The sequence below is a fragment of the Nannobrachium achirus genome (genome assembly GCF_963921795.1).
Source record: "Nannobrachium achirus genome assembly, chromosome: 11".
In the NCBI taxonomy this organism is placed as follows: Eukaryota; Metazoa; Chordata; class Actinopteri; order Myctophiformes; family Myctophidae; genus Nannobrachium; species Nannobrachium achirus.
In genome coordinates this window covers 54,010,499-54,032,151 of record NC_137820.1, presented here as the reverse complement: position 1 = coordinate 54,032,151, position 21,653 = coordinate 54,010,499, and the positions used below count along the sequence as shown (strand labels likewise).

At 41.8% G+C, this 21,653-nt stretch overlaps 1 protein-coding gene across 1 annotated transcript in view; it reads left to right on the top strand.

Moving 5' to 3' along the window:
- Window positions 1-18,348, top strand: part of tmtc3 (transmembrane O-mannosyltransferase targeting cadherins 3) — a 59,656-nt gene extending 41,308 nt beyond the window's left edge. Inside the window, exons 11-14 of the mRNA XM_080736495.1 lie at window positions 570-673; window positions 954-1,123; window positions 5,239-5,465; window positions 15,244-18,348. Coding sequence (XP_080592621.1) covers window positions 570-673; window positions 954-1,123; window positions 5,239-5,465; window positions 15,244-16,142 — 1,400 coding nt within the window. The 3' untranslated portion in view covers window positions 16,143-18,348. The remainder of the gene's footprint in view (window positions 1-569; window positions 674-953; window positions 1,124-5,238; window positions 5,466-15,243) is intronic.
- The last annotated feature ends 3,305 nt before the right edge of the window (window positions 18,349-21,653 follow it).

Genomic DNA, 21,653 nt, shown 5'->3' with positions numbered 1-21,653 from the left:
GGTGATGAAGAAGATGCTTTTTTTTTAGACGGGTGAATCAAGGACGATAGAAAAGGGTGTGAAACTCGATGCCAGGAATGTGATCCAAATCACACCATTTAATTCCGCTAACTTAATTTAACTGTTTTAGCCAGACATTTTAAATAATAAAAGGATCTGGTTGGAGGAAGCACGTCCACAGTCAAAACATCGCTTTTGTTGGGTCACCACCCACACCCTAACCCGTTTCCCCCAGATTAAGTATATAAACACATTAACTTGATGAGGATTTCCTGGTTTTCTAATCATCAAGTGTCACTTTCTACAGTAACCACTTTCAGCACTCAACTTTATTCATTTTTCCAAACAAATACAGTGTTTTATTGAGAATTACACAGCATGCCATATTTAGTTTTAGTTTTTTCTCCTTGTTCGTATTGGCTTGTCTTTCTCAGCTCTTATGATTTACTATGTTGTTCAGTCCAAGACTCACTGTAAGCTAATTCCTATTTGGCAAGAGGTCTACATTTCAAACTACTTCCTTTGATCTATTGTGAACCTTTGTTATTCTCGGTGTGATGTTTGTGCAGATGATATCGGTGCTCATATGAACGTGGGAAGAACCTACAAGAACCTGAACAATTCCAAAGAGGCTGAGGATTCCTACTTGATTGCTAAATCTCTCATGCCACAGGTGTGTCACACAAGTGAATTGTTTGTTCTTGTATTCGAAAGTGTGCCTCACAAAAAATGTCTCTGTCATCCAAAAAATTAAACCAATTATAATTGCTGCCAATGTTACTGTATGTTGTCAACTCTAAAAATTGGCTAATGGGAGGACGGGCCAGGCGGCTGGCTGGCTGGCCGGTCGGCTCTAAAAGGTTTTGGATAAAAGGTTTTGGATAAAATAAATCTGCAATAAACAACGTAACTCATCATGCCATCTTTCTCAAACATCCTCCCTTTTGGAACAGATCATTCCTGGTAAGAAGTATGCAACGCGGGTGGCACCCAACCACTTGAACGTCTACATAAACCTGGCTAATCTGATCCGTGCCAATGACTCGCGGTTAGAAGAAGCCGATCAACTTTACCGACAAGCAATCAGCATGAGACCAGACTTCAAACAAGCCTACATCAGCAGGTAAGAATGTGATACTTTTGTTTTTTCTCACCTCTCCCAGCCCTCTTTCCTCGTAATCTTATCCACTGTCCCTTAACTTCCTCTTCCTGCGCATGTTCTCGTGTGTGTGGTTTTCTCAGGCTCTGACCTGCCTTATCTGCTGGTTGTTGCATTCTTAAATTACTGTGTTGACAACAACAAGATTTAAGTTAAGCAAATACCCACACACTGTCGCACAATTTTGTTAAATGCAACTTTACTTTACCTACACTCTTGTGACCAATACTTTTATTCAGGTGTGCCTTATTGTGCCAAAGCACATAATACTGTATGTCATGCTTAATTTTGTCCTCAAGATTGTAGTACACTGATCTTAGAGTACACAGACCGAGTAACTAATCCTTAAATGCCTAAATGCCTGAAATTTACCTCATAATTATAATATAATTCACAATTACAGGCTCCTAGTGGGTGCAAATAGCTGAGCTGTGGAGGGCAAGCTATTTACATCTGGGTATGAATAGTCACTCTGTTTAGTTTTTTTATGGTACGGCTCTGCAGGAGTCTAGCCGTCTATAATTAGGGTTAATTTAGACTGTCTGTGTTAGGGTTAAGTTAGTGTGTCTGTCTATCTGTGTCTGTGTCCGCAGATGATCTTTGACGCAAACCCCTAGACCGATCAGCGCCAGATGTCTTGTGCACACTGCCAGTAGGCCACAGAAAAGCCTCCACTCGTGTTTTTCCCATTTATGCTTTAAACGTTCATATTTAATTTTATTATAACAGCAGTTAGCTTGGATAGAATCCTTAGCCCAAATTTGGAATCACACATCACAGATATGTCATTGACGACTAACCGTAGGCTGGTCATGTGACATCCAAGATCCCCATTGGAGTCATGCTGGTCCCATGTGGATCCCGAGATCCACATGATCCAAATGTTAATTTAAGGGGATAGTTCACCCCTAAATGCATTTTTTTCCTATCGATTACTCACCCCATGGAAATGGGGTGAGTTCTATGAATGAATTCATAGATAGATAGATAGCTAGATACTTTTATTATCCCAAGGGGGAAATTCAGTTGTCCAATTGTAGCACAGCAGTATACATTTACAAAGATAAAAAGATAGATAAGACGAAAAAACAAGAGCAGTACAGTACCAATAAAGAGAAGGTGCATCAATAGAGGGGGCGAATAATATATAAGTATATATACATGAAGTGTCTTACAAAAAGAGACCGTTAGTGCAACCGTTAGTGCAACAAGTATCTCACTGTTATTGTTAAACAAAGCAAAATACTCAGAAACTACCAACACAACCTAATAGTGCAATGTCAAAAATCTGTGCGAAAAAAACAGCTCAGAGAAGAAGAAACTAGGAAGCGTGTCAGCGCAAGACGCACATGAGCACTCTCCCTGGTAGGTCCTTAGAGGTCAAAGTCAATACAGCAATAGTTCCAATTGGCTTAGGAATGCAACAAAAACCAAACAATATCCATGAATTCAAGTCTCCATGGGGATGGAAAAAAAAGGTTATATTTTGGATGAACTATCCCTGGTATCCCTGGTATGATCCATGGTGCCAGTGTCAGGATGCTGAACAGATAGGACTCAAAAGTAGAAAAAACAAGGCTGTTTTATTAAACAAAGAGGGGAGTGAGACAGGGCTAGAATGTGGTCATTAGAGTAAGCGTGGGAGACAAAGTGTTCCAGGGGAGCCTACCGCTAGTTGCAGAGTTGGAAATTCTAGGGAAAGGCGTAATCCATGGGACAGGTCCAGGTTAATTGAGCAGATAATCTGTCTCTGAACAGGCTGAGGTGCAAATGGACAAGAGCAGAGGTAATTCCAGGTAACAAGCAGGGGTCGGAGCAAGAAGAATTGGGCCACAGGATCCAGGCTTATGGAACAGGCAGATTAATGCAGGAAAAGTAGAATGGCATGAGGCAAGCAATACATACTGAAATACTCAATAGAGTACAGGTTTGGGCACAGGTTTTCAAAATGGGAACAGGTGTGTGGAGACATAAGCTGTGTGTGACTGACATCCTGGCTGGGTTCCCTAGTCAGGGCTGTATTAAGTCAAGGTTCATGTGGTGCCCCGTATGGGTTTAATTGAACTTACTTGGACACTGTCTGCATTCATATTTTGGGCATTTCCTTTCTAAAATGGGACTCGCCCTCAAAGTTTGAAAGCCAATCATAGCAATCGGAAAGGAATTTGAAAAATGTCACTACATGACTGAATATATGTTACATGTTTATTATCACATGTCTCCGGAGTGCTCATTTACATTTTTATCCCATGATTTTGTAAAAAAAAAATCACCCAGTGCCAATGCCTAAGCTATAATCCTGGGCGCTACATTCCCTCTGCCAACCTGGGGAGGGCCCCGAACTGAGCTCGTTTCCTTCAGTACATGAGGAGTGAGCAGGAACCAGGAACACGTTATTCTAAACAGTTCCTTTCTCCTCCACCAGGCGCCCCGGCTGGCCAAGGGGGAAGCATTATAGAAACTGCATGTTTTAGCGTCTTCAGGCCACGGCAGAAGCTAGGGAGTGAGTCTATTGTTCTAAGTGCGACAGGGAGTTTATTCCATTGTTTGGGGGCCAGGAGTGCAAATTGTCTAGAACAAGTGTTTTTTTTGTCCTGGGATTTTTAGCGAGGGTTCTGTCAGCATCCCTGTGCTGATCTGAGTAAACGGGTGGGCTTGTAGGGGTTGATCAGGCTTTGGAGGTATGGGGGTGCGGCGGGTGCCATACCTTTGGCTGCTTTAAAGGTCAGTATCAGTGTTTTGTATTCTGTGCGGACCGCGACCGGGAGTCAGTGGAGAGACTGGAGAAGGGGAGAGACATGTGAGAATTTTGGCTGGTATTTTGGATCAGTTGGAGAGGCTTAAGTGCACATGCTGGGAGGCCAGTGAGGAGAGAGTTACAGTAATCAAGTTTTGATATGACTGATGTCTGGATGAGGAGCTAGGCTGACTCTTGGGTGAGGAAGGGTCTGATTTTACGGATGTTAAAATGTTTGTACAAACTGTACATAGCCTGTGTATGAACCTTTTGACTCCCATTACCATGTTTTTCTGTTCAAAATACAAAGCAAATTGTTGAACAAAATGAGTATAAATTAACAGAGTATAAATTAACCTGAATTTGACAATTATTCTGAATGTATGAATGTCATCTGAGCACCTCCGCTTAAGTTGTGACTTCACTACTGAATCGGTACTACTGTATCCTAGCTATTGGTGTGTACCTTTTAGTGAAAAAAACCCAACATGAAAGCAGTATGAACTATCGCCAAAATAAAAGCCTGGGTTCCCGAGGCTAGTATGAACAACCCTAAATGCACGTATAAATATTCATGTTCATGAAAAACACAACAACACCCCAGCAGCTGTGTTACTTGTATTTATCTGGAAGTCTTTATCATGTAAATCTAGATTCTGGCATTCGTTGTTTCCTGAGGTTATCCATCTGATTCAACCGGTGTTGTATGCCAGGCTGACAGCAATGCCAAATGTGCTCAAAGCGATAATCTGTTCATCATATACCCACAATCCTTTTTAGTTATTCATTGTTTTTTAAACTGCCATATCCTCTCACCCAGTGCAAATAAAGGCGGATGAGTAATATTGTGTGGCAAAGGAGCATGACAGCAAACATCACTTGCATATCCTCTAATTATTCAATAGTGTTCACAGTAAAGGTCAAAAATACAAAGGGCCTGTTAATTGCTTTTTTTGAGCTATTATTGTGCAATACTTAATCTTCCATTAGAGCTAGTTATAGTAGATTTCGTTGTGAATGTTAGTTTAGTGCACAATCCTCCCCTCATTTAAAGCCAAGTGATAAATCCGTCCGAACTTTCCAACTGTTCTCGAGTTATGTTCACAGACACACACGCACGCACGCACGCACGCACACACACACACACGCACACACCCACACACACAGCTATTGTAATACTCTGCCACATCAAATCAAATGAATATCCAATGGTAAGACTGAATTTAGTCATTTGTGTGTGGCAAAAAAAATAAAAGAAAAAAAAATGAAACCACCAAAATGAAAGCAACATCGAATAACCTATTGACCTCTGAACCTCCTGCCATTTGAACTTTGAACCCAGGGGTGAACTCCTCCTGAAGATGAACAAGCCCACGGAGGCGAAGGACGCCTACCTCAGAGCGCTGGAGCTGGACCGCACCAACGCCGACCTGTGGTACAACCTGGCCATCGTCAACATCGAGATGAAGGAGCCGTCAGAGGCCCTGAAGAACTTCAACCACGCCCTGGAGCTCAACCCACGCCACAAGCTGGCACTCTTCAACTCTGCCTTGCTCATGCAGGAGTCCGGTGAGTGGCCTGGGGGGAGGTTATGGACGCATAAAGGAGTCAATCCTTTAGACTTGAACAAATGTATTAGGCCACATTCTCATGATATAATTCGGTTTAGTCGTGCGAATGGGAGGGGTGAAGTTGCCACATTCTTGCATATTTAATTGATACGTTTGCGCTCACACACATTGTCATCCGAAACAAGGAATTGCTGAGTCCACGTCTGTCCACGGGACATGTATCCAAGCTGCATAATGCCTCCTCCATCTCCCTGTGTTTAATAATTATTCAAGTTCAACTCACAATGTAACCGTAGGAGTGGACCCCCGCAAATATTTATCTGCGGTCGACGGTCGTAAACGGGCGATCAAAAAATAAAACCATGCGGCGGCGGAAGGGACTCGCAAAATCTACCAGCAATAAACCAGACAGCAAATAGGCCTACTTTAGCAAGATATGAATATCTATGAAGAGGACAACGTCAACGTCTCTCTCTCTCTCTCTCTCTCTCTCTCTCTCTCTCTCTCTCTCTCTCTCTCTCTCTCTCTCTCTCTCTCTCTCTGCCCCTCGTCTTGCCCTCCGCTGGCTCCTTCTCTGCGCTCCGCGGCGCGCGTAAAGCATCTCCATTTGGACACCATGATTGCACAGAGAGCAAGAGAGAGAGAGCGCGAGCGAGGGCGAGAGACCCACACATCGGCCTATATTATATTATATGATATACAAGTGACTCCAGTGGCACTTTCCTTTCATCTAACTGTGAGCAACTCCTCACAAATAATACACTATGTGCGATCGAGGGAGCGGTGATCAGAAATGAAATCAATGAGGGGAGGAGGCGGCCAGAATGGTCAGAAATCTAATGAGAGCAGACGGTCTGCATGGGGATTTACCTTTTAAATAACTATGGATTTAACCCGCACATGACTCTATATTGCCTGTATTTGAGACGGATGGATTCACACCAACAGTGAAGCGTTTGCTGTAGCGAATCGAAACCACCGTTTTTTTGTGGATTTGCATTCGTTTCTTTGATTCGAAAAAGAATACGGATGCATCTTCATACATGCCCAAACGTTGTGTATTTTCCGACAATACGTTAGAGGATTCGTTTTAATCGCAATCGTGCCTGTGTGAATGCCGCCTTAGTCAATATAAAGATCTTGCTTCAAGTATTGCAAAACAAACTCATTCAGGGTATAATTCCGAAATGCATTTGTGTGGTCGCCAATTCCAGAGAAGGCTCTTAAGAATTAAGAGATTAACTATTTAACCAATAGTTAAATTAAGCAGCCACTCCTTTCAACGATTTTTGCAACCCACTTAATTTGATCCAGTGTCAATTGTCTAATTGCGCTACAACTCCCTCTGCCAACCTGGGGAGAGCAATGGACTGACCTCATGCTTCCTTCTATGCATGAGGAGTCCAAGGCGCTTCTTTTCACCTGACGGGGGGGAGTTTCCCTCAGCTGGATGTAGCGTGTGGAAGGAACACGTTATTCCAACCAGTTCCTTTCCCCTCCATCAGGCGCCCCAGCTGGCCAGGGGGAGGCAGACCAGGATTACTGCATGTTTTTTTGTGAGGGTACCTACCCTAGGAGACACAGGGAGAACATGCAAACTCCACACAGAAAGGCCATTTTGCCAACCCCACCTAGGGTATGGGCACTGATGACTCGAAGGAGAGAACAAGCCCCCAGCACCCACAGCGTCCCTAGCAGGAATCAAACCCAGGACCTTCTAGCTGTGAGGGGACAGCGCTACTGACGGTGCCACCGTGCTCCCTTAAAAGCAGCCACTTGACAGCAGCTTACAGCTTACTCAGCACTAGTAACCCATTGATTTTGACACCTTAATACTATAGATGCTGGAGCTTTAGTCCTTTTCTATATCTGTATTTATGTATACAGATATACGTACTTACATACCAGAACAAATTCAGTACATTGTCCCACGAGGTGGAGCAAATGTCCAAAAGTTGTTCTGGAAATTATTCTGTCTAGAAATTATACATCTGAATAGACTCGGATGAGTTGCCTTCAATCATTTTATTAATCCCCAAACTAATGTAAAAAACAGAACAGTTGGTTTATCAGAATGATTATACTTGATTGTTGTATATAATTATGTCTAACCAACTGTGACACTATACATGTCAGGGACACCTAAGATTAGATTCATGTGTAACTGTCTGTAGGTGGGGAAATAACAGTAACAGAGTGAAACCTTTGAATGGCCATTCTTATACATTCTGTCTTTGGGCTACTCTGTTCCTCATTTGGCTGGGGCTACCCATTATACCCCACTTAAAGAACCACTGCTATACACAAATATGTGCCACTACTGGAAACACCCTAGTTAATAAGAACAGATCAAGGAAAGATAAGAAGGTTGCAACATAGTTCTGTCCTTTGACTGTAAACAGGGGCGTCACAAGGGGGCGGAAAGTGGGACTAAGTTACTAGGGCCCATGGTGGAGGGGCCAGGAATTATTGTATACTTTAGCTATTGAAAAATAGCAGATATACACGCTCACAGCGCGGCACCGAGTAGATCTCCTATTTTAGAAAAGTCGTGAAAATTTCACTGGAACTAAATATTTTGAGATGGGGGTCCGTGGCCAAATACATATCATGTTGGGGGTCCTTCACATGAAAAAGTTTGAGCAACACTGACATAGAAACATAGTTTTTTTTTCAAAAAAACGTATTTTTTATTTTAAATATTCAAAGACGATTTTTCAAAAATAGCAGATCTACAAGCTACGAGCTTGCAGATCTACAAGCTACAAGCTTAAAGCACAACATATTGCGTAATAAAGCTTTCCCAGTCTAAATGGGTTAAACCCCCCCCCCCCCCATGAAGAACATTCATGAGGGCCCCGCAGTGAACCCTTGTACCCAGGGCCCAGAATTTGGTGCGACACCCCTGACTGCAACCTTCTGTGAACCTGTGGGCTGTGCTGGCTAAGGTCCAGACCTGGGATTGTATACAGTACCATGCTTCCTTGGTGTGATGTGAAGGTCAAAGATTACTGAACCGGTTTATTCACAGCAGGTGTGACTGTGGTTACACTGGGAGAACAGTAAATAGGCTTAATGTGCCATGCCACCGACCGTGCACATGCACTCTCCCCTGCCACTGCATTCTTCTCACCGCGGGTTAACCTGAGGGCACATCCTACTGTATGTTAGAGAACAGCATTTACAGCTGTCACATACTCTCCTGAATAGAGCAAGTACATGCCTGTCTATGTGTATACAAACTTTAAGAGTAAAATGGAACGGTGAGTCATTACGGCTGCAGCACAATGCTTACATGCTCCCCTCAACAGGACGCCATAATATCCACTAATCCAGTGATTAGTGGATCCCATTAACTTTTTCAATTTCAAGGACCTTCATTTTGATATGCATTAGGCCAGGGACCCCCAGTCAGTCTGTCAGTCAGACAGACAGACAGACAGACGTCACACGTCACACTTTTGCCCTTCTCATATCTCCGCCACCGTTGCCCCGATCCATGCCAAAATTTGCACACACACTCCTTGCCTGCCAAACCACTACCTCCAGGGACCCCCGGAGCTCCAGGGACCCCCAGGGACCCCCTGGCGCCGCCGCCAAAAAGTGCAAAAATTACCAAATGACCACCCCTGCTCACGGGGAATTCCCGGGGACCACCGACTCCTGGTGTTCCAGAAGGGATGCAAAAGTGGTCTGCTGCAGCGCACATAAAATGCTGTAACTCGGGCTAGGAGCGACCGGGACAGCCGGGACCGGTACCCACGCGTCCGCCTAAAAAGGCTGTAACATGTGACCTGACGGTCGCTTATCTCCCAATTAGGAAGTCTTACTGGTTTAACTCTGAGAGTGTAACACACAAGAACAACCAACATTTGTTTGTCATTCAGAGGTTCGGGTGGGCGATATCAGATCTAGATTTAGGTGTTCTGTGCCTCTCAAATGTTGTGACTACACAAACTAGCTTGGCTACTGTGATACGTCAGATGTTAGTCAAAGGATTCATTCAGCACAGCTCCAATAAAAAGCTGTGGTAGTTTAGAAGAGACACAAGCCAAGCCAACTACAGTATAGGACCACAATGGAGTCCCCAGGACTTTTTTGTATTATCCTTTTAGCCTAAATGTCTGGATGTACCTCGTGTTGTTTACATTTCTGACTAATAAAGTATCAATAAGGGCAAAATCTCCATACCTCCATCAGAAATTCCCCACAGCGGGTCGGGTTGCTATATCCAGGTATTAATTTAAACAGCAGTTGTGGCTTTAGTTGCCACCAACAGCGTGAGCCATGGTGAGCGGGGTCTAGCTTCCAGAACAAAGAAGTATGAACTGCAGTTTGTCTGTGAAGACAAAACATGTGTGTAATGCGTGAAAACTGAAAAGCACTGAATATTCATATACATGCTGTATGCAGTTTCAGAAGAACAGTTCATATATCACAGCATTTGGAGCTGCCAATTGTTTTCATGCATATACATTGGTTAAAAACACAACATCAGGTTTTGTTAGTCACTTACTGTAAGAGGGGAGGAGGCTGTATTGGCACAAGATCAGATTCAGAACCATCTCAACTCAATATCATGCACACCAAATATTAAATATTATTTTTTGTAGAGCAGCTTTCTGAAAAGTGGGTACTAAATTAAACTTCTGTAAGTGTATGTATATCCATGATAATGGTATCAAATTACATTTTTGCTATCAGGCCGGGAACACATTTTAGTGTATGGGAGGGGCTTACAGTACAGTACATGTACAGTAGGTAGCAACATATTTGTTTTTGTAGGCTAATTTAGGTTAGGCCTAAATGGGTTAAAGGGATATTTCACTTTCAAAAAAACTTTTTGTCATTTTATAGTCTAATCAGGCTTTTATGAACACCCTGAACAGTTTTGAATTTGCTTCATTCAGTTTTTAGATATTTCATGTAAATGTTATGTTATCAGGTTCTCCAGGACCAGGGCCGCTCCCCATACACACCAATTGTAACTTCAAACTCCATTTTAACCATGATGGATTCATTAAAAACACCCATTATGTTTTCTGGTGACTTCACTTGTAATACCTCCTAATAGGTGAGCAGGCCGTGTTCTTTCGATAACATTTTTCATGTCTTTTTTATAATTCTTTGGGAAAATGGAAAATATTAAATACAATAAAAATATATTAAAAATAAATTAAAAAGGCGAAAGGGCCTTTCTGTGTGGAGTTTGCATGTTCTCCCCGTGTCTCCTAGGGTAGATAACCTCACAAAAACATGCAGTAGTCCTGGTTTCTATACTACCTCCCCCTAGCCAGCCAGGTGCTCCCAAATTCCCCTGGCGCGGCAGGGGGAGAGCAGAAACCAGGACTACAGGTTTGGTAGTTGGCACTGGGTGAGAAAAATGGGTTGCAAAAACCATGGGATAAAAATATTATATATAAAAAAGAAAAGAAAAAACGTTATCGGAAAAACACAGCCTGCTCACATACTAGGAGGTTATTGTGATATGAGTCACCAGAAAAGATAATGGGTGTTTTTAATGAATCTATCGTGGTTAAAATGGAGTTTGAAGTTCAGGACCTGATAACATTTACATCAAATATCTAAAAACTGAATGAAGCAAATTAAAAACTGTTCAGGGTGTTCATAAATGCCTGATTAGACAATAAAATGACAGTGAAATATCCCTTTAACTATTCAGAGCATATCATATCGGTGTGGATGGTCATTCAATCTAATTAACTTTCTCCTTTATATTTTTTTGAACGCTATTTAACTTTTTGAAAGTAATGTTATACAGTATATTGGGGAGTAAAATGCTATATCTTGAATTAATTGCTAATTGCTACTGACCCAGGTCAGTGTATCTTGCAACTGGTAGGCTTTCAATGTGCTATTTCAGCACCATGGAGAGAGGCGTGAAAACATACACATTCAGTAGCCTATAATATACAGTACTGTTTATAAAACTTTTGATAAAGAAAGTAAGAAACTGTCGACTTTTGCTATCCCTACAGTATCATTTACTGAAATGACTGTCCAAATTTCAATCAAAAATAAATTTACTAATAATAATCATCTTTCTCTCTACTATAAAAAATTCTAGTTCCATAGGGGCGGCAGTGGCTCAGGAGGTTGATCGGCCGCTTGGGAACCGGAGGGTTCCCAGTTCGATCCCGAGCTCCCCCAGAGCATCGTTTCCTCCGCCATCGGTGTATGCGCGTGTGTGTGTGTGTGTGTGTGTGTGTGTGGGTGAATGGGTGAATGTAATGCACAATCATTGTCAAGCGCCTTTGATAAAGGCGCTATATAAATGCCCCGTTTATATAAATGCACCATTTAGTTCCACTCCCCAGTCCCACTGAACAGGCGCGCTGACAAACCTGGAGGAGTCGCTGGTGCAGCGATGTACACATTGTGTTCATATTGACACACGACCAAGCCAAGAATTGAAGAATTGCTTCTCTAGCAAGTGGAAAACATGTCCAGCATGTACAGTATATAAAATCACAGTTTCAGTTTCAAGAATTGAAAAACAGAACATCAAATAGCATCAGCATCAGCTTAACCACAGTTTAATGGTTAAAGAAAAACAGCAATAAAAAGCTCAATAAACTTTAAGTATATACATAACTCCTGGCGTATAACTGAAGAATGTGAGCACGATTCAAGTTTCCACAAGTGATTTCTTTACCGGGTGCACGGTTCAGAAGAGTTCATTCAAAACAGAAGAATCACCAGCATTCACACAAATCATGTCCTTTAGGTACCTTTTCTTTAATTAGGCACGGGCAAAGTACAAATGCGTCTTGTCAGAGTTTTCTTTCTGTATATGATTACTGTCCTGGCGTACCACTGATATTTAATTGCAAATTGTGACAATGTTGGAGGGAGCTTGAATCGATACTGAATAATTATCCAAACCATGAAATGATATTGAATATGAAGGAAAGCTGGCTGACTACTGATCAACCCCAAAACACGTCAGCCATAATAGAGGAGTCTAATTACCAAAACGTTCAAATTACTAGATTATAAATATTGCGGTTGGAACAAACTAATAGACACTGCTTGTATTATTTTTTTCCACTTCGCACATACCGTATCTACTTTTTGGTCTCAATATTTTCTCTTCTCCTTGAATCACACCGTCTCATAACATCACACCGGAAAAGCCAGATGTTGGTTGGTGGTGGGAAATGGGATATTGTTCTATGGAACAAGGAATAGGTCAGTGCTAAAGTGAAAGGTTTGGTCTTTTTGTTATAGCCACATAAATCTTAAGAATATTTTTGCTTGAATATGTCTACACTGGCTTTTCGAGTGCCTTTTGAACCATGTAGGACTAATACATATTTTGTAGCATTCGAGGAGCCCACTACTTTATTTCTTCATTCACCTTTGAAGCAAATAAATGGTAGACATACTGTAGGAGTAACTGTATTAGGTATGGCCAAACTACATTTTTGGACACTGCCCCTACAGATTTTGCCCGAAAATTACGCAAATCGGTACACAGTATGTCTACACTCATGTCATCAACATGGATCTGTCCCATATATTTTTTCAAACTAATTTTTTGGACACTGCTCCTACACATTTTGCCCTAAAATCACGCTGCGACCTGACGGTCGCTTATCTCCCAATTAGGGAGTCTTACTGGCAGTGTGGTCAAGGATCTTGTTGTCACAGAAGTCTTTAACTGCCTTTTACTCCAGTACCTTTACTAGGATGCCATTCATTATTCTTTCAGAATGTTATGGCTTTTAAATACACTGTTCTTATTGATTTCTAAAAAATATATAATGTTCCTAGTAGCTCTCCACACATTTCTGGCTTCAGAGTAGGTGGCTTTTTCTTTTATCTTTGGTCTTATTTCTGTATTAGCAGGGCAACAGTCCACTACAGCCTTTAGCAACTGCAGGGCTTTCATTTAACATGTGAAAAAGGTTTACAAAGGCACGCACATCATAAATAAAATACCAGGTGCTGAACAGAAGAACAGATAATAGTCCGTTCTGGTCCTCTGGATCAGTGGTTCTCAACCTGTGGGTTGGGACCCCCAGGGGGGTCCCCAAATTATGTTGGGGGCTCCCCAGATGATTAACTTAATGTGCAACATTGTTTTACAGTAAACAACAGTAAACAAACCAACATAAAGTTTAAGTGTATAGAGGGTATCTGCACATTTCTAGTGACAATTTAAGGTCTTTTTAATACCACTAAAATGACAAATTAAATATTGGTCAAATTGTCAAATATTAGACATTTTGAAAAGAGCAGATCTCTCTCTAGGTTTTCCTCAGACGAGCCTTCCATCATCGCTTCCAGTCATCCCGGTTCTCCATACATCCGGCCAGCTCGTTGGTGCTTTGTGCTCCTACGTCTTTCTTGAGTACATCCACGTATGTTGGTGTGGGACGTCCTCGTGTTGGTTCCCACAGCACCAATTTGCTGGCAGGAAGCTCCTGATGTCTTTGGCATTGTCCTGCTAGTCTCATTCTTCTGGCAGCAATTTTCTCACTCACCCTTGGTATTCCCTCATACAGGCTCTTGTTGGTAACATGTGCACTCTTGCTGATGTTAAGTACTGCACGCAACATTCTAATGTAGCACCCGTCTAGGGAGTACTTCTGTAGGGTTGGCTTCAGGGTCCAGCATTCACTGCCATTAGAGGAGAACAGACTCCACTGTTGCAAAGAAGAAGCTGAGTTTGATTTGGCGGGGGAGGTTGGAGTTCCATACACTGTTGATGCCGTCTAGGCGCTGTGAGCATGGGACAAAATACAAAATGTAATGCCTCAACTCTTAGGGCTCGTCAGGGTGGAAGGGTCCCCAGTTAAAATATGAATATTTTCGGGGTCGCTGCCTAAAAAGGTTGAGAACCACTGCTCTGGATCATCCTTCCATGGATGTCATGTTTTGCTGAATAGCAATTAGCACTCTTGTTAATCATGACAGTGTTGCGTAAAAGTAGCAAAAATAGCCAATCTACAAGCTCACAATGCGTCCTATTTTGACACGTTGTGAGCTTGCAGGTCTGCTATATTCCCTTATTTATCGTAGGGGGAAATATTTTGTCCTTAATGACAAGGCCAATATAGGGACATCAGTCATTGTGGGTTTCCTAAATATTTAACCAATGAAAAGTATTAAATAATAACTTAATTGGAACACAGGTTCTGTTTTACATTTCTGGATTAAGTAATGGTTTTGAAGATTTTTAGCCGACAGCAACGATATGCTCCATGGATATTTATTATATTACCACCAAAGAATAAATATCCAGACTCTTATTTCTTTCTGTGCAACACCTGGCATGTTATCATTTGGATGTGCGTGACTTTGCAAACCTTTTTCACATGTTGAATTGAAGCATTTATTGTAGTTCCTTTAGTGGAATGTTTCCCAGGTAATGTTGCCATTAGAGTGAAAGAAAGAGCCACCATTTGAATATTTGACCATGGCTTTTATTTGGTGCAGATGGTACATTTGTGCACCTGTATTTACTGTATATCAATGCTCTTCTCGTTTTAGAATTCTTGTGCAACTGTGTTTGCAACTTGTAGCACAAATTTCTGGGAGAGCACACAAGCACATCATCACATGCATAGCCATAGCACATTGCGGAATATACCTGTACACTCAAACTATGTTTTACAAACAGACCGTCACGTCACGTGTGTATAATGAGCTCAAATTTTTTACCAAGCAGTGTATGATTGAAAAGAGGGTGCATTTTAATTATATAAAAAGAATGTTACCCCGTAACATATGGGTTCTTCTGATGACAGGCGAGGCCAGGTTTCGCCCAGAGGCCAACCGCCGCTTCCTCATCTATGTGGAGGAGGAACCAGACGACGCCAACGGCTACTTTAACCTGGGCATGTTGGCCATGGACGCCAGCGAGAACGCTGCAGCAGAGCGCTGGATGCGCAAGGCCATCGGCCTGCAGGTGGGCTTCCGCAGCGCCCTCTTCAACCTGGCCCTCCTCTACTCGCAGTCCCACCGCGAGCTGGACGCGCTGCCCGTGCTGGATGAGCTCCTGCTGCACCACCCCGAGCATGTGAAGGGCCTCATCCTAAAGGGGGACATCCTGATGAACCACCAGAAGGACACGCGCGGTGCCAAGGCTTGCTTCGAGCGCATCCTGCACATGGATCCCACTAACGTGCAGGGGAAGCACAATCTGTGTGTGGTTTACTTTGAGGAGCGCGACCTGCCGCGGGCCGCACGCTGTTTGGAGGAGACGCTGGTGCTGGCGCCAAACGAAGAGTATGTGCGGCGCCACCTGAGCATCGTGCGCAGCAAAATGGCGGCCATGAGCGCAGCGGGGGAGCCGCTTGGACCAGCAGAGGGAGCCACCGCCCCGCCAGCCCAGGAGGAGGAAAAGGGGGAGGGGGAGGAAAGTGGGAGGGTAAAGGGAAAGGAGCGGACGGAGGAAGTGGTGGAGGAGGATGGGAGGGGCGCCGCCCCTGCTGCGAAGGTGGCTGGGGAGGAGAAGAATGAGAGGAAATCCTCTGCTGAGAGCCTGGGAGGCGTGGGCGCGGACCAATCAGAGCCTCCGGTTAGTGGCCAGGCTGACAAGCAGACTAAAAGCAAGTCTACTAAAGAGATTAAAGACATAGAGAAGAAAAGGGCGGCCGCCCTGAGGAGACTGGAAGAGATTGAGCGTATATTAAGTGGTGACTGACACTGACGTTGTGTTTTATGGCAGGACTTTTATAAAAAACCCTCTTTGACTGATTCAGAATCAGACAGCAGATCGATTTTTTTGTTTTGTCTTTTGCTTTCTCCTCCAGTTGACCTACACACACACACACACACACACACACACACACACACACACACAAACACAAACACACACACAAAAGCATCCTTTGATCCATTGCCCCTTTTTCCCTTTGCTTTGGTTGCTATGTCAACAGGCCACTTTTATCGCTAGTCAGCAAAAGACAAAGAGGGAACATGGTGTACATCCATACACGTAGCACATGGGTCATAAAACAAAGGAAGCACAAAGGCGCTGGGATCTAATCTATTTAAAATGTATTACAGATGCAGGCAACAGTGACTCTGCTCCATATGAATGTCTTGTTTTATTTGCATATCCTAGTCTTAGTTATTTATGCTTCTGTTTTGCCCTGTGTGTAGTCATTGTTTATCACTGGATATTTTTTTCTATAATGTGACTCACTCCTGTGCATAGTTATTGTTTTTAAAAAATGGAATGATTGTATTTCAAACAATTAAAGGAAATGACGCTTTCTTTTAGCTTCCTCTCAAGGCAGGATGATATCAGTACTTATGCTACTCAGAATAGCCCACATGGAACTGCAAAGGAGCTGTGTACACACAACACATACACACACACACACACACACACACACACACACACACACACACACACACACACACACACACACACACACACACACACACACACACAGCATAAAACCGCACAGCAGACATTACTTAACGTGTATTGATCTCTGTGCTTCCTGCCCCATACATCCATGGTGTCTGTTCTCATTGCAATTTCATTGAAATCCCATTTAAAGACTGTTATCGCACTCAATTTGTCACCCAACCCCTTCTGTCTCCCCTTCCACCATCTCACTGCAACCCTCTTCTATAGACAGTTCTGCATTTCGTGTAGAGAAAAAGGATTAAGTAGATACTGTAACAATAATAACAATGATAACTAGAAAACGGCGTTCCTCGAAGCATATATCTCTGTCAGGTCGGCTTGAATGCCCGTTATCGATTAAAATTAAGAAATGCACATCATTCAGCAATCAGCATAGAGGACATTTGTTGTTTGATAAGATTGTTTTACTTGTTGGTCATTATGAGCTACTGTTGATATCCATGGACTGTCCCTGATTAAGGGGAGGGGTCCACTTGCCATGTGCAATAATTGGTTACAGTGCTGTGAAACGCATTGCCAATGGGACACTCGACTGACGGAAAGAAAGGATTCTATCTGTTAAGTCAGTTTTCCTGTGTCCGCTGCGATCTGCAGCTCAATGTGTCGCAGAAGCAATGCGCTGTGAGTTTGTAGATCGGTTGTTGTTGGCACGTGATACATCATACGATCATCATTACGATGTCTATAAATCAAGCTTAAAACGGTTCCGTCTCTTTGCTAATCATTAGTCTGAACTACGCTTAAACAGAAGATGTACATTACATGAAGCATCAGATGGGAAAGTTACATTTCAGAATTCCTAGAGTATACACTACAGTATTTTGTTGAGTCCGTGAAAACATTGTGTATTATTCCTAAGTTAGGCAGATGGTCATGTGCACATCACAGTATTATTCATTGTTTTGTACATGCACTGACATAATTGTTGACCACTTGACCAATCCATGGTACATAATTTTGCCTCTGCTACTTTCAGTTTATGTACAGTACGTGTGAATGTTTTGTTGTGGGATGTGTCCGATGTATATTGAGTCAATGGACGGGGCACCTTTTTTTTCTGTCTCCATAAACATTAACCACTTGAACGCTGTATTCTTCATTGTCCGGAGTCCCCCAGGGGCGTGTACTGTATACTACGCCCCATCTTTTTCCCCATCTACACCATTTAATGTCTTCACAGGGAATGGCTTGTCTACAAGATGCAGATCTGCTATTTTCGCTGAAGATTGGCCACAGAATAGGGGCACTATCTTAGGTTTAATGTCAGTCTTTCAAAATGGGTACAGATGTCAACAAGGAAGACATTGGTATATTGTGTGATTCACTGCAATGTGCTGAATGATTATGAATTCATTGATTTTCTATAATTAACTGTAATCAGTTACCTTTTTTTAAACACTATAGCCCTTGACAATGGTGGTGGTGGTCAGGTGGGGTGTCCAGGGTGTCGAATAAAGGCAAAGTGACGACTGACCATTTCTGAGTTCTGCCTCATGTTTGTTGTTTATCTGTGTTGTACTGAAGAAGGGGACTTTATTCAGGTGGGTTATAAACTACAGATATAGTTTGCCTCCTCAGCAGATGCAGTTCCTGTGTATCTTCTTTCTTTACGTAACCTTTTCTACCCACACTCAATGGAATTTGAAATTGTTTATACAGTACTTTATTAGTCTTATAGAAAGTCTGTCTTAACAATGAACTTCTCCCGCAATTGTCTTTTTGGAGTTTGCACAAAAGCAGCAAATATTTTATTTAGTAAATGCATGCATGAAAGCTTGCAAACAAGATTACTGTTGAAGCCGGAGCATCAGGTCACTCACAGACGGTTTACTACCATCATCTTAATCTTGCCTTCTGGCATCTACCAGGGGTTATGACTGTGTGCACAATGGTGACCTCGAGGTTAGGGGAAGAGCTTAGGGCTGGGAGCCCCACACAGACACATCAAGGTGTCATCATGGAGGAAGGCACTTTAACCCCTGTGTCAACAGGTTACTGACCTGCTCGGAGCAAAAGATCATTATGAGTCTAAAGCAAGCTGTAAATTGTGGTTTGCGATATTTTGAAAGAAATCACATGCCCACTTTTACTCATGCATGATGCATCTGTTGACAGACAGCAGAATCCATGTAGGCCTATGTTAGGCTACACAGTAAAATCCTCAATCCCCCACAGAGACTGACATTCACACCTCCCAGAGAAGTTGAAATTCCAGCGTCTGGACGAACAACATCTCACTTTTTAACTGAAGCTATTCCTCACTAAAACATAAGTAAAATGCCTGTAATTATTTTCCGTGATCATTAGAATGTCTAGAACACGTGCATATGTTAATATTGTGAAAAATATCCCCAAAAAGCTAATTAGAGCATGATTTATGATTTATGGCTATAAACCTTACAAAAACATTATTTTTTTTAAATTACATTTTCCTGTGATTAGGACTCCTACAACACCATCTGATTTTTTTGTTTATTTTTTGGCCAGTAGAAATAAGTAAAATGCCTGTAATTATTTTTCCGTGATCATTAGAATGTCTAGAACACGTGCATATGTTAATATTGTGAAAAATATCCCCAAAATGCTAATTAGAGCATGATTTATGATTTATGGCTATAAAACCTTACAAAAACATTATTTTTCTTTTTTTAAATTACATTTTCCTGTGATTAGGACTCCTACAACACCATCTGATTTAAAAAAAAAAAATTGGCCAGTAGAAATTAATTCGGGTCTTGCAGGGTTAAGAGTTTGAATGAACACTGACATTTGCCGTGCAGTTAAGACAGCAACAGAGCACAACCTAGACTAGAGCACCTGAATTCCTCAGTGTGGCACTGCATATTGTAATTACCGGGTTTACTTTGCTTCACGATTACTGACTGCATTCCGCCCGGATGACTAACTACAATACAGTAAACCAGAAAGAATTCAAGGGAGAAAGTTTCAATAATCCGACAGCTCATTAACATAAATGTCACCTCGCTCGATTGAAGGACTGCTTCATCTGTCAAACTGTCAGTCGCAACCTGCTTTTTATGTAGTGCATGCATGATTGTAACATATGCGTGTGATGCTTTAGGCTCTTTTGAACTGAGTCGTGGTATTTCCTTTGACAGAACATTGTAGCCAAAGTGTGGCATGCAACTACACATCTCTGGAATATTATTCCATATATATATATATATATATATATATATATACATACAGATCCTTCTCAAAAAATTAGAATATTGTGTAAAAGTAAATTGTCTTGAAACTGTCATATTTCTTGAAACTTTCATATATTCTAGATACATTGGACATTCAGTGAATTATTCCAAACCTTTTTTTGTTACAATTTTGAATTTGTATGGCATACAGCTTATGAATATCTAAAGTCCATATTTCAAATATTACAATATTACACGAGACCACTGAAAACAAGGATTTATAATAGAGAAATGTCAACCTTCTGAAGTCAGAGTTGCTTGAAGTCCAGTGGGAAGTTTCCAAAGTCGGTTATGATTTGGGGTGCTATGGCATCTGCAATGCTTTTTCACACAATATTCTAATTTTTCGAGAAGGATCTGTGTATATATATATATATATATTTTTTTTTTCTTTTTTTTTTCCTTTTTTTTTTCTCTTTACACTCTTCAGTCAGTCATGGGTGTAGGCTACTTAGAGGAAGACAAAATGGAATTGAATGTGTTTTCAAGACCTGTAAAACATAATTATAGAAAATGGTGTGTAAAGTATTTTAAATTAAATATGTGTAAAAGGTCTACATGCTCTGTTTGTGCCAATGACTCTCTGAAGAGAGAACAGCAAAGCCTGTCTGAAATCCCATTGAAATGCATTTCAATGCAAAGAGGCTGAAATCAAGACGAACACACAAATCTTTGGTCATTTGTCCCCGGACCCCATGCACACCACATTTGTGTTCCTTTAGTGGTTATGTGTTCATGTTCACCCAACCACACTGCCTTGAACTGACACATACAAAAGTATTATTTATGAATATTATGTTTGACCTTCACCAGAGCCTGTGCTACTGTGTTGTTAAACATTTGCATTTAACTCGAAATTCCAGGAATGCAAGCTTGTTCTGTCTGGTGCTGTTGAGTCATGGGTGGTATGCTTTCATTAGTCTTCCATTATCACCACAATCTCTCTCCCTCTCTCTTGTCTATTGCTCTCTGTGCTCTGATGATTGTCTCTCTTTCTCTCTCCCTCTCTCTCTCTCTCTCTCTCTCTCTCTCTCTCTCTCTCTCTCTTTCTTTCTGAGCAACCAATATGCCTTAAACCCTAATTTTCCTCTTCAATAGGATGCAGCCATGTGAAAGCTCATGTAAAAGATGGGAGGGGGTCCTGGTGAGTTCTTCCATCAGCCAGCTGTTGACACCCGACTCTAACCCTCACCCTAACCTTAACCTCCGTGGAGTGAGTCGCTACCCTCCGGTCGAAATGATGGGCGTTCGCAAAAGCGAGATTTCCCCGCTGTTGTACTGGTGTAATCGTATTAATGTGATGGGTATTTACAGTAAAAACTTTAGTTATTAGTTACTTTGCAGATGTAAATTATAATATTATTGTGAGCTTGTAGATCTGCTATGTTCAAACATTTAGTACTTTTACTTTTGGCTCTTTAAGTACATTTTGATGCCAATACTTTCATACTTTAAGTACATTTTGAATTCTGGACATTTACTTGTAAGGGAGTACATCTAGAGTGCAGTATTGATACTTTTACTTAAGTACAAAATGTGAGTACTTTTTCCACCTCTGAAA